Source organism: Labrus bergylta, chromosome 9 (genome assembly GCF_963930695.1).
Source record: "Labrus bergylta chromosome 9, fLabBer1.1, whole genome shotgun sequence".
Taxonomy (NCBI): Eukaryota; Metazoa; Chordata; class Actinopteri; order Labriformes; family Labridae; genus Labrus; species Labrus bergylta.
The window spans coordinates 13,242,096-13,255,589 of NC_089203.1; the positions used below are offsets into that span (position 1 = coordinate 13,242,096).

At 40.8% G+C, this 13,494-nt stretch overlaps 1 protein-coding gene across 1 annotated transcript in view; it reads right to left on the reverse strand.

Moving 5' to 3' along the window:
* LOC109993500 (collagen alpha-1(XXIII) chain-like) overlaps positions 1 to 13,494 on the reverse strand; it is a 122,831-nt gene that overhangs the window by 19,261 nt on the left and 90,076 nt on the right. Inside the window, 5 exon segments of the mRNA XM_065958728.1 lie at positions 228 to 254; positions 1,027 to 1,053; positions 3,936 to 3,962; positions 4,042 to 4,068; positions 11,191 to 11,217. Of these exon segments, the coding sequence (XP_065814800.1) occupies positions 228 to 254; positions 1,027 to 1,053; positions 3,936 to 3,962; positions 4,042 to 4,068; positions 11,191 to 11,217 (135 nt within the window).

Genomic DNA, 13,494 nt, shown 5'->3' on the forward strand with positions numbered 1-13,494 from the left:
TCTGACGGGGATGTGGAAAAGGAAACAGGATCCTTGCACAGACAAATTGACAAAATAGAAGACAGAGGACAAAGCACATGTGAGGCACTTCTTAAAATTGCTCGGAAACAAAACACAATTAAAGGAAAGCCCTTTTCATCCAGGTCACCTGAAAGAAAGCCTCATAGAAAAACAGTCAAAACCATCTCGTTCCACCTTCTCAGAAAAGGACGAATAATATGACTTACCCTAGGCCCAACATCTCCTTGGTCACCCTGTGAAAAAACGTGAAAAAAAGAACAATTGTCAGCACTTATTACATCTGTATATGCAGGATAAGGCATTTCAACAGAGCTACTGTAGAGCAGCTTTGACTGACAGGATTCAAAACGAATGTTTGTGTACCAGAAGGAAGCCAGTCAAAGGTCATCTGCAACAAAGGCAGCTCAGGATGTCAACTTTTACTGCACAAACCATTTGATAGGCCAAAATTGGAATCATTTAACAGGGACAAGAAATAATGAATTAAAGTGGGAGTGCACATGTTGCAGATTGTTGGATCTGTGATGTAGATTTGGAGCATGATTACATGAAAGGAGCCAACTTTCCAAACCTCAACATCATCTGTCGTTTGCAATTGCCGCTCATCGGGCTGAATCCTGCGCTGACACATGCTGTTTACTTGCAGTGTCGCTTATCTGGATAAGTTATGCTTCAATGCAGAATCGTACACTCACAACTTAAACATCGGTGTATACATGAATGACCACATGCACAAGCCTCCTCTGCCAGCCTTTGCAGTCTAACTGTCGCTAACATCTTCGCCAGGGCAGAGGTTCACAGAACTAGAAAACATCTGGCTATCATCGAGGCCTGTAGACCTGTTTAGTGATGTTTTTGACATATGAGCTCCTACATTACTACATGTAATGTATGACTGGTTTGAAAGGCAGCACAGTGAAAATCTGAACATTGGAGAGAACACCTGTGAATGTGTGTTTGTAAGTGACTGAACATTGACTTATCTAGTAGAGTTTTGAGGCATACCTTATCTCCCTTGGGTCCGGCTGGTCCCTGCAGGATGGAAGAGATAATCGGAGACAGTCGGTTAAATCATAAATCAACAATCATACGAGAAACACACATCACAGCGCAATACATCTTCAACTGGCATCTAGTGGGGAGCATTCGTCAAATGTTAAGGCAAGGCGGTAATACCACTTAATGCAGCCGTGCCATTGAGACTGCTCAATCACAAGTCCCATCTGTCTGAGCATATTTCAAAATATGCAGCAAGAATCCCTTTCAAGAGTTCTCTTTGCGAGATAAAACGTGTTTTGCTGCGAGATAAAAGAGAACGGCCGACATGTTTCTTTGTTCCTGAACCAGTCTCTCTCTCAGAGGGGAACTCTGAAGATGCTTTAGATGTGGAATGATCGAAACTTACAATACAGACTTATGCACTCATGAATAGTATGGAAGACACAGTCGTACTGTGTGTTGGACTGTTTACAAGTGCCTTATGAACACCAGGCCCAGAGATGAGCTAATCCCTGACAGTCGGGCTGCAATGTGCCCTCTTCCATCTTTCTTTCATCCTTTCTCATTGGCACAAGGACCTCAAACCTCAGACAGGCCCTCTGTAGAAAGACAACAAGGATACCTACCACCAACTAAGCCTCTAAAAGTGCTACGGTGAGCAGATCTTACCTCTTTCAACCTTTAACTTAAGCTTTCTCATGTCTCTGTTCTCTGAACTGTCTGTTCTTTCACTTACGCCCCCCGTTCCTCCTCTCTGCTTTTATTCAGTTCCCCCGTCTCTAAATCTGCCACGAGATCTTCCTCGGTGCCTCCCTCTCTAATTTGTTCCCCCTTTCCTTATGTCTTCTTTGTCTGGCCGACATTTTGTCTGGACTGGAGATCTAATTGTGTTCAGGAGTTTGTAGCTGAAGAAGGAAAGGTCTGGTGCAGAGGATGAACGGTTTGTAAATGGGCACATGGTGACAGGCAACAGGTTATCAACTGTTCTATTTTTTTAAGTCATGGAAAACAAGTTAAAATGAATAATGCAATAGGTGTGCAATTATCACTGGGGACTTTTTGATAGCTTATACTTGACACTTTGATCAACTTTAGTTTAGTCTAATTAATCTCATTGTTCCCTGCCCGGGTTCAAATCTGACCTGTAGCTCCTTTCCCGCACTCTCTCTCAAATTATAACAATTTCTGACTCTATCCACTGGACTGTCCTATCTCTTAAGAGCATAAGGAATTAAGCATTAAGGAATGCTTTTTTTTTTTTTTTTTCAACAATGAAAAAAAACATTTGAGTTTTACATTTCTTTATAGACTTGTTTTTTAAAAGCAGCTTAAAAAATAGATCAGTCCTTTAAGTGTAGTTTATCCCAGGCTTTATTCTAAACTCAACCATGAATCCCGATTACAAGACCTGACTGTTATACCACTTTTACGCCTCGCATCAGTGTGAGAGATACACAAGCGGAATAGTAGGGCAAAAAACTGTTCCATCTTTAAGCTCAGCAGAGGACGTAACAAAGGCTACACTGCATCTTGTGTAAATGATGTTGTTTGGCTCAGAGTAATTGTCCTTTTTTTAATCATAGCTCTGAAAACTTTTGAACTTTTCTTGACTGTCCATGATCCTTTAAATGCTGAGTTACTCCTGTATATGCTAATCCTCCGTCTTAAATCTCCCCTGAGCACTTACAGGAGACACTGGTCACAGGTCTGTTTCACACCTGCTAAGGGTTTTACAGCAGACACTCAGTGATGGGGAGAGTCCTCTTAAAAGACAGACCCAGCTTGGGGTCTCTTTTTGCAGGAAACAACACCTTAATAGTGTTTGGAGAGGAGCCATTAAAACAGCTTGTATTATTCTGTGAGGGGTTTACATTTCAGCAGATGACTCGTTTCTTTCGTTGGCAAAGAGACCAGAGAGAAAGGCTGAGGAGGTGGGGGTTAGAGGGAGCTATAATGACTTTTTAAGAGCCTCAGTAGACGTCATATTCTCTCTAACCCTTTTCACACATACGGAAATCTCCTGAAAAACTCCGGTGATTATGCTACCCGGAGGGTCTTTAGGCTATATGTGAATGCAAACAGCCGCATTTTTCGGGCAGACTTTACCCGGAGTTTCTCCGGCCAGACCCCTAGTATTTTTTCAGCAGAAACGACGGGTGAGCTGATGTCTGAACGTGGCAGCATATACTTCGTAGTATGTTGTTCTCCACTCATTTGTTGATATTGTCATTCCATTGGACTACACATAGCATTGATATAAAGCAAATATTCTTATTATAGCGTTGTGTAGCAGACTCGGCCGCTACTTCCGCGTTGTTTATTTACGTCACGTCTTACCTCAGGAAATCCCCCCCCCCCCTGACAGGGATAGTCCCCCGCTGTGAGGAGCATATGTGAACGGCTAGGTCGGGAGAATCTCCGGAGCAGTCCTCCTGTAATTATCTAGATATTATCCGGAGCGCATATGTGAAAACGGCTTCTCTCTCTTTCTCTATTTCTCATTCTTACACTTTTCCTGATAGTGTGTTACCCATTCGTTCTGCTTGGCCTGTTTCCACTACACCTGGGTGTGTGCAAGGTTTCAGGGGAAGGTGATGGATAGGACTCAGAGGTGAAGTGCAAAGGGGATTTCAGCACTCGGTTCAGTTGAACCATGACTCCCTCGTGGCTCTGAGCCCTGGGATGACTGAAGAGGTGGATCAGGAAACAATATGGCTACCGTAGGGTTTTTAACTCACTGACAGTGTTCCCTTAGGAACAGTAAAAATGATTGATGAATTACAGTGGCACCAGTTGAACAGGCCAAATACCCACCTGGATTCACAGTTAGAGAATGTAAGTATGAATTGCGTCAGTGTTACTAATACATGACGCAAGAAAACAGAAAACAAGACAACAGGTGTGTCATGGTGTACCTGGCTTCCCTTGGGACCTGGAAAACCCTAAGAGGAGAAAAAAAAAATTAAACTTCTGTTACTCTTTTAAAGTATTTTTCACTCATTAAATGATGCTGACACTTACTGGTTTCCCATCCAAACCAAGAGGACCCTGTTAAAAGGCACAGAAAGATTAATTTTAAGAGACAAAAGCACAAAGTCATAAGAGTCACGTTCACTCAGATCATTTACAAACACAGTTTGACTTTAAAAACATGAAAAAGCTCTATTTCTTTTCTGGTCTAGATGAAGAAATAAACACCATCCTTGTCTGTGTGAAGAGCAGGAGGGTGCGGTTAGCCTAGCTTACCACTTTGACTATAGCAAAGAAAAAGTCTGGTACCACTTGTGTTTTTTAGCTCTGAAAACATATTTTAAACCAAGACGCAACAAACTAGACTCAATCTGTTAACAAGTTCATGTCAGAAGTGTCGATAATCAGAGCTAGGATAGTTGTTTTCTTTAGTTTGCAGTCTTTATGCTAGCAAAGCTAACATTGTCCTCTCTCTATCTTTATATTAAAGGTGCAGACAAGAAAGGTTTCACATTTCTCATTCTTAACTCTCAGAAATAATAGTCAACGATTAATTCTGCTATTTCTTCTTAAATTATCATAAAAACTATCAATTGATATTCTTCTATGAAACTTTTTTGTTTTAATTCACTAACAATAGCTTACTATCTTTCCCCAGCAACATACCATAAAACTGTCCGTTATTTAGTTGTTGTTTTTTTAATAGAGAGTTTGTCTCCTTATCTTTCAGGAAACGATGTGAATGAGCTTAGTTATAGAGAAAAAAGAGTTTTTGAGGATTTGTCAATACAAACATAGGCCTATCAAGTGAGGACAGGAAAAGCGTGCTTGTAAACGACAGAGAGAAACAGCTGCAATTATTGGAAATTATAGGATGAAAGAAGGAAAAGGAAGACATTTTGTTGTATAGTTTCTATACAAATGTTCTATGTATATCCTGCCCAATTTAAGTGTGTGAGTGCATTTGTGTGTGCACACATAGACTGCTATACTAAGATGTTTCCAGGTGGTCGTGGTTTATAATTATTCGTAGATTTAGAGTGCGGTGTCCAGGGGAATTGACTGTGAGTGGATTTGATCCAGCTGGATCAAACTTCCTCACAAACCCATGTCTCTGTGTGTTTGCAGTGATGAGATAATCCAACAGGCAGTTAAGTAGAGTCCCTATACAACCTCATCCCGGTGCCGAAACAGCAGTTGAAGTTGTCCACTTTGTTTACCTCAATAAAAACAGTCGAGCAGTCATTGAACCTCCTCTGCAAAGCAACACTCAGTTCAAAGGCATAAACCTTTAGATCCCTACTTAAACAAAGAGGAACTCTTGGATCCAACTTTCCTAAAACACTTAAATGTGATGTATGTGGTAAAGGCTAATGTTGACTTCCTCCTTAACAACCATACTTGATGTTAAGCTAACAGTTTTCACAGGGTCCCGGGAGTGGTGGGTTGCACAACTCTTCAGTCCTGGTGGCTGTGCGGAGTGGAAACCATCATCAACAATCGTCAATTCCAGCCTTGGGTGGCTTATATAAGTCCTTATTTTTCCTTCATCTTAAAGCTTAAGCAGACCCATGGGTGCTATCCGACCTTAGGTCCTGTTGTGAAAACCAACCACAGTGTCATCGCTGCCTACTTTGATGAATGGACAGCAGGGCTAAGGCAATGGGATGATACTTTGGAGCTGCTCTCATTAATTGTTTGATGCCCTTTTTAAGTCTTGTAATGTTAAGTTACAGCTTTAAACTCTCTTTGAAACATTAGTGGTTAGTCCTTATAAAAGAGATTTATAAAATGTACAGCAAAAGCCTTTGAGGATCTCTTGATGTCTTTTTGATTAAGGGCCCCTTGTGAAATCAGCTAGTGGGTGGCTGAAACAGGGGTGGAACAAATGACTGGGACCAATCGCACAGCAATAATTTCACCAGGACTGTCTGAAGTTGAGATTAAGTGTAAGGCTCTACTTCCTTCACTGGTTTCATCACTCTATTAAAAGCAGCACGCTGCATGTTTCATGTCCTCCATGATACTTTGAGTACTTGAGTAAGCCTACAATTGTTCAAGTGAGTTTTCCTCCAGTCACTGGATTTGCAAGTGTCTGTGTGTGTATGATATCTCAGCATCTGGCAGTGTTTATCAGGGCCTGGCTCCTTCAAGACTTGTCAGGATGAGCAGAAGAGGTACACCATGAGGTCACTGGCTGCTGCAGTCTGAACTGGAGCAAAAAATAGACTGATTTATGGCTGCTAACAAGCCTCACAGCGGCCTGTGAACTGCAGGTATTGTAGCTGTATGTGTCTTTCTTCCCTCTTAAACAATAAAACCTTGTATCTAATATGTGACAGCTGACAGTTTGTATGAAAAAGAAACTGCAACCTCTATGACCTTACTACAATAAAAAATACAATACCGAAATACAATAAATGTTACAATGTTACAATTCACTTAGCAGACACTTTGATCCAAAGCGACATACATCAGAGAGTAAATACAACACTAATCCATTCATACACCGCCCCCGAAGCAGAGGGAGCAATGCTTCAAAATTCTTCACCATTATTGTCCGAGATGCTGTGTTGACCCTGTCCAATCCCTTCTTTCTCTTTCACTGTCTCTACCGTTAATCGATTTCTGTATATTGCAACCCTGTAGCGTTCATTTTTGATGACAATTTAAAGCAAGTATCTCTGGCCTGTTGCTAAGTTAAAACACTTTGAAATCTATGGGCCTTACTTAAATCAGTAACAGAGGTCATAGAGAAGGGTTTATAGTAATGAGAATAAGAGTACAGAACATAGGAACCAGGTGAAATCGAATCTTGATGTGTGGCCCTAAATATACGTTCTGCTTTTCTTTCTGTGTAGCTGCAATGTTAAACTGTACCTTCAGTGCAGTACAGACCTACAAAGCACACAAGTCTGCAGGGCATAAAAAGAGCTGGAATTCATATAAAATAGAACAGGCTGTAAGAAAAAAAAAATCCACTACTAAAACCTTAATCTGTACCACAAATGGATCAGACCACAGGAAAAAAAAGGACAGATAAAGGACCAAAGAAGAATAAGAAAAAGAGAGATTACTGTTGAGAAAAACAGAAAAAATAGGCCTGAGATTACCACCAAAACCTCAAGTGAATGTGGGGGGGAAGAGAAAATAATGTCTTTTTGTTTATCTGTGGTTCTAAGTGTGTATTTCTAGTCCACATTGCCATCTTGTCCCGTAGCATCTCATCAGCAGAAGTTTGGACTCAGCATTCCCACCAATTAGATGGCTTTTAAACACATTTCTGTAAAATGGCTTGGCCTGCAGGAGGGCATATACCATTGTCTGTGTTTGTGTATGTGTGTGTGTGTGCATGTTAATACATGTATATTGGATGGGTGTGTTTCTTTATAAAGGGCGAGGGGTGTCTTTACTGTCTTTATGGTGTTTCCTATGGTGCAGACTGCTAATTATCCCGTAGGGTGTAATTGCTGAGGATGCTTTCAAAAAACTTGGTGTCTGCACAGCAGAGCAGACGCCTCCCCTAGAAACACACATGGCAGGGTACTGTGTTGCACACATTAGACTCAATGAGCTTAATTATGAGACTCCAGAATAAAGGACGATGTACCTTTTCCTCTCTCCTGGTCCTACTTTTCTTCTTCACATCATTTTGTATCATTATCTTTTCCTCTCAGTGAGAACATCCCTGTTTTATATATATTTCCCTCCTCTTTACTTTCTTTCATGTTGCCACAGGGACAAAACTCCACTCTACGTCAGGCCTACATAAACATAAATTGCGAAACATGACATTTGCTTCTTTTGTGGAAAAATAAGTGGCTGCGTCCAGACCCAAAGTGCAGAAAACAAGCATACCATAGAACCAGAGTGCTGTGTGTTTGGGACAGAAAATCACTGACATGTTATTGGGTGACTGTCTGGCTTTAATCTGCGCGCGGCAAACTGGAAGTCTGAACAATGCAGGCCTTTTTTCTGCTGACTAAGGTTCACTGACTGTCACAGACTGGCACTTCAGTGTAAACATGCTGGTAGTTCGGCACTGTGGTGACTGCACATATGAATGAGAATTAACTTCAGGGGGTGTGTGTTTAGCCCTCTGCACTTTTCTGCCAGCGTGTCTGACTTTGATTGTTTGACAGCGGGAAGGCTCGTTTTCTGAAATTCAAACCCCTCGCCTGTGATTTATGAGAGGAAGAAGAAGTGACAGGGGTTACACAAGGAGAGAAAACATACATCAGCATGCACAAACACACACACACACTCATCAAAGTGTTCTGCTTGAGATGCACACAAACCGCATGTCATTAACACTGTTTTTCATACAACTAATGCTTCAATGGAAGTGGACGGCTGAATGCATTAACAAATGTGAGACGTGTACAGGACCTGAATGAAGTGCAGCTAATGCACCATCATACACTGAAAACAAAACACACTCATATGTCCACATAGCTTATATGACATCTCAATAGAGGAAGACGTGAGGATTTCTATTAAGTTGCATTACCACAGTGCAGAAATATTAGCTTTCAGTACAAGTAAACTTTGAAAGATAAAGTATGAAAGTACTACATTCATATTATGACAGGTTCAGTGGTTAAAGTACTTTCAGACAAATGTGCACAATATGACTCTCAGTCCTTAATGAAGTGCTGCCTAGAGTGATCATTTGTATATTGAAATAATCTATTATATAACATCATAATATCATTATTAGATTTACATTTTAATAATACAGCATCACCTATTGGTTGATCATATTTTGGATCAGTCATCTTAGTATTTAACCCAATCAAACTACAAAGTAAATATATATTGCAAACATTTGATATCATATTCATTTGTATAAATATTATGTATAATTTATTCTGTCTTTGTTATTTAGGAGGATTACTGCTGTTTAATTTGTTTCCAGTTACTTGTTTGTGTAAACTTGCTCGTCAAAAACTGATCCCGGGGAGCTGGTGGCGCAGTGGTTAGTGCGCGCGACCCATGTATGGAAGCTGAAGTCTTCCAAGCGGCCAGCCCAGGTTCAAATCCAACCTGTGGCTCCTTTCCTGCATGTCATTCCCCACTCTCTCTCTCCCTGATTTACGACTCTATCCACTGTCCTATCTCTCAAATAAAGGCTCAAAAAGAAATATAAAAAAAAAGAACTGATCCTGATTTGGATTCTGATTAGATGAATGGGATACAGTAAAAAGTACAGAACAAACTGCTGAAATGTGCTGAGTGAAAATCCAAAGATGAATGGGAATTGTCAAAGCCCAGTACAGCACTCTTGTTGAATGATGTGTTAATATGTCACAGCATAAAGAGCGCTGCCTGCAGAGTGTTAAAGGCTTGAATCTGACAGAGACATAATAAGGGTGAGAGAGGGCAAGAAAAAAGATTTTGGAAAGCGATCGCTCTGTTTGTTTTAACGATGGAAAAATAAAGAAAGAGAATTTGTTGGCACGAGTCACTGGCACGGCACAGTTTGCGTCGCAGCGCTCTCAGAAAACTGACTCGACTCATTTGTGCTGATGCCCTCTCCTTATGAGCAGACCATGTGAGAGAAACACACATCATACATTTACACACACACACACACACACACACACACACACACACACACACACACACACACACACACACACACACAAAGACCTCTGACCACTTCCACAGCTCTGGCCTTTGTTTCAGAGATTTACATAAACTATGGGTGGTTGGATGGAGTTCACACACATCTGCACATATGGACAGAGATACACAAACAGAGCGACCCAACAGGAAGAACGGCTTTTTAAAAGCCCCGTGTTTGAAACTTGATCATCTCTGTTGCTGCTAAATGAAATAATGTGCTGTCCATGGTAACTGCCGGTATGATTAAACTGCATTTGTTTCACTGTAACTCCATACACGCAGCCTCTTTAGTCATCATACCTTCATGTGTGCATCACAACAGGAAGGATTACACAGATTATGCAGCTTTAATACAAAACACTACATTCTTTAATTAAGAAAATGTTTGAAAGAAAAACAGATGAATTGACCAATACTTTTGGATCTCTAATGCAGACAGTGACAAAGATGAATAGAGTCACAGGCAAAGAAACACAAATGCACACACTTCTCCTCGCTTTCCCTCCACCTGTGTGTAATTAGCAGCAGGCATTTCCCGTCAGGAGGGCTGCGCAGTGCCAGGCAGACTGAGACTGAGCCCCATGGGTAATGAACTTCCCAACATTCCCAGTGAGACAACGTACACAACGAACACAACAGACGAGACGCTGTGGAACACAACACCGGGAGGCTTCTGCTAATGCTACCTGACAGAAGGGTCACAGTAGGAAAAAGTGTCCCACAAAGCACACACACACACACACACACACACACACACACACTCTCACATACACACATACAAAGGTTTCATGCAACAGATAACCTGAGCTTTGAATGCTGAGTGTGTGTAGTGCTGTTGTGCATTTGACGCTGGCTAAACCAACAACAGAGCTGAGCATGAGCTGTCGAGCAGGAAAAATCAGTCTGACCAGCCACAAGAGGCCGCTACTTCTACTGACAGCATAAAGAACCTGACCTCGTCTCTGTGGTTCGATGCGTTGTCGGTTATCTGCTGGAAATCAATGATCTGCTTTGCATTCAGTAGTTTTTGATGTCCACAGTTGTATTATTTAAACATTTGTAAACCTCATCAAAAAGCTGAAACCATGAGTTCTGCCCTATAGTTGTATGCTTTATATTTAATTTGTGTGGTTTGTACTCTTGTGGTTTTTGTTTACCGATGATATCTACTTGTTTATTTCTCTTCAAATTTACACATTTTCACATCAGACGTCATATGTTTTAGCTTTTTCTCTGCCTGAAGTAAATAATCTAAGACTTTCATGTAATCTTTCCACCCTGGGCAGTCTTTGTCTGCATGTGTTTGATACATATGTCTTTGAGTTTGAGTCTCTTTTCATTCATGGGGCAGGAGGAGATATCATTCGTGGAAAGAAAGTGTTAAAAGGAGGTGAAGAAACAGAAGGCGACGAGACTAAATGCCTTTTCAAGGAGCAGAGAAAGGTCTAAAACAGGTCAAAGTGCTTAGAAGAGCAGAGGGAAAAAACCCTAGAGTAAAAAAAAAGAAAAAAGAAGAAAAGATGTGATTGGGTGAATTGAAGAGTGACAGGATAAATAACAAATCAAATTTACCGGGTATCCATCCCGTCCAGCCTTGCCCTGGTGAGGTTAGAGATTGAAGCATGAAGCATTGAGATATGTTAGAACAGAAACCAAATGTGCAGCTGAAAATAAATGAACTGGTCACATGACCTGGCAACCTTTTATTTAATATATACCCAGGATTATTGTTCAGTGTTTACCTTTTGTTTTTTAATGAACTTAACACATATTTAAGGTGATACAAGTTGGAATTCTCAATCTTTAAATGCTGAGTTTGAGTAAAAAATGATCCATCTTCTGATTTTTGCTCTACACGCCAAGCATCGTTCATTATAAAAATGAAGTAAAAGTTTGTTTAAATTGTTTGATTCTAGGTTTTTTTTGTTCCTCACAGCTTGACTCAGACAGGTGGCACTGACAGATTGTTGCACTGTGCAGCAGCAGGTGACTCATTACCACACCTTCCCTTTAACTTTATAGGCTAGAGGTTGAACTTGGGGTGTGCTCAGGAAAAGAAATTATACATCGTTTCATGCACACTTAGTGAGAACCAGCTGGATTGACAGTTTTGTCCATTAAAACCATTCCCTGCATTTCCAAAATGTCAACCGGACACGCTGTTCTGTTCACGTTTCTGTAAAAAAGTCATGTTTCCGAGCCTCAGCATGTCTGATCTGTTCCACATGTCAACAAAGTATTGACCTCAAAAAAATGTATAATAAAAAGTGAAAAATTATCCAAACATGATAAAAGCAGTAGTTTCCAGTTGTGTCAATTTCAGGATTTAATCTGCTGTGTGAGTCGCTGCTAATAATCCTCGTGAAACAAACACACATGCACACACGCACGCACACACACACACACACACACACACACACACACACACACACACACACACACACACACACACACACACACACACACACACACACACACAGACATGCACACAGACACAGACACACACACACACACACACACACACACAGATATGCACACAGACACACACACAGTTCCCTAGGTGGTCCATTTATTGTCGTGCTCTGTGGATGCACACACGTGTCAGTGAGTCTGTGTCAGCTTGTGTGTCTGTGGGAATGTTTAATAGTGTTGGATATGACAAAAAGTTGTAAAACGTAGTTTGAAAAAAAAATGTGCATGTGTGTTTGCATGTTTTAAAAGTTAAATACAATAGCATCATTTGTTTTTGATACTACCTGGATGAGATGAGATTGTACTTACAGGAGCACCTGCAACAGAAAAAAAGGAAATGGAGCATTAGAAAATAAACTCTATACATCTCAGATGAAGCACAGCATGAGTGAGTGACAGTGATCTCTGCTTTGTGCAGCAATCAATTCCTCCGAACAGTGGTGTGCAACAAAAAATGCAGAACATGCGATGTGGTGCTTTAAATGATGAGTGTAATTAAGCAGCTAAATATGGTGCAGAACAAGCTCATTAGAGCAGCTGCCATTGGAGTTTGTGGTGAAGCTGTTATGATAAACAGGCTTCTGGATAACGGGTCATGTTTTGCATTAGGATATGAGGTCATGTCAAGATTTTGTTTCCTCTGAAGATACGGCGTATGAGGGGGAGGAACAACAGGCAGGGAAAAGGTGTATTGTGTGTTTAAAAATCAGTCTCAGAGGTTTCTTCAGGGCACATCTGATTAAAATGCTCTGATGTTGAGCCTCAGCAGCTAAAAGTATCCGCTCTTTATGCTAAGTCAAACAAAAAAAACAACAGGAATGATTAAAGGACTCCTCTTATTCTTATTTTAAAAAGTCCTAATAAACCACCAAAACCCCTACAAAGTGAACATATTATTTTGCAACTCAAATGATTTATATCAGTAATTGGTTTGAATTGATCTGAATTAAATTTAAACCCAATCATGATGTTGATTTACGTGATTGTTAACACAATTATAGCCTATGGCACAATTTGGAGCTTTGCCGCTGCAGCTCTGGAACAACACAGCTCATCATTATCCATGCGGCACTAAACAGCTACAAAAACTCAAGATTGAAAACAGACCCCATCTCAGGAAACATGGAATATTTGTGGGGTTTTGTTACTATTTTAAACACACAAACAGTCAACATGACCAGACTCTACGTGAACTGTTTGATTCGAGGGAAAGGGCATTTTCGGGACAAGAGGAGCTGAGAGAGAACGAGGCTGGTTGGGGTGAGGAGGTAAAAGGGGAAAGAAGAGGAGAGAGGTGTTGGGGTTTATGAGGCATGAAGTCAGTCAGATTCAGTTGTGTCTAGACGCTCGGACCACCATAGGCCAGACAGCTAGGTAAACACATGCACACTGAGACCAGCTTTA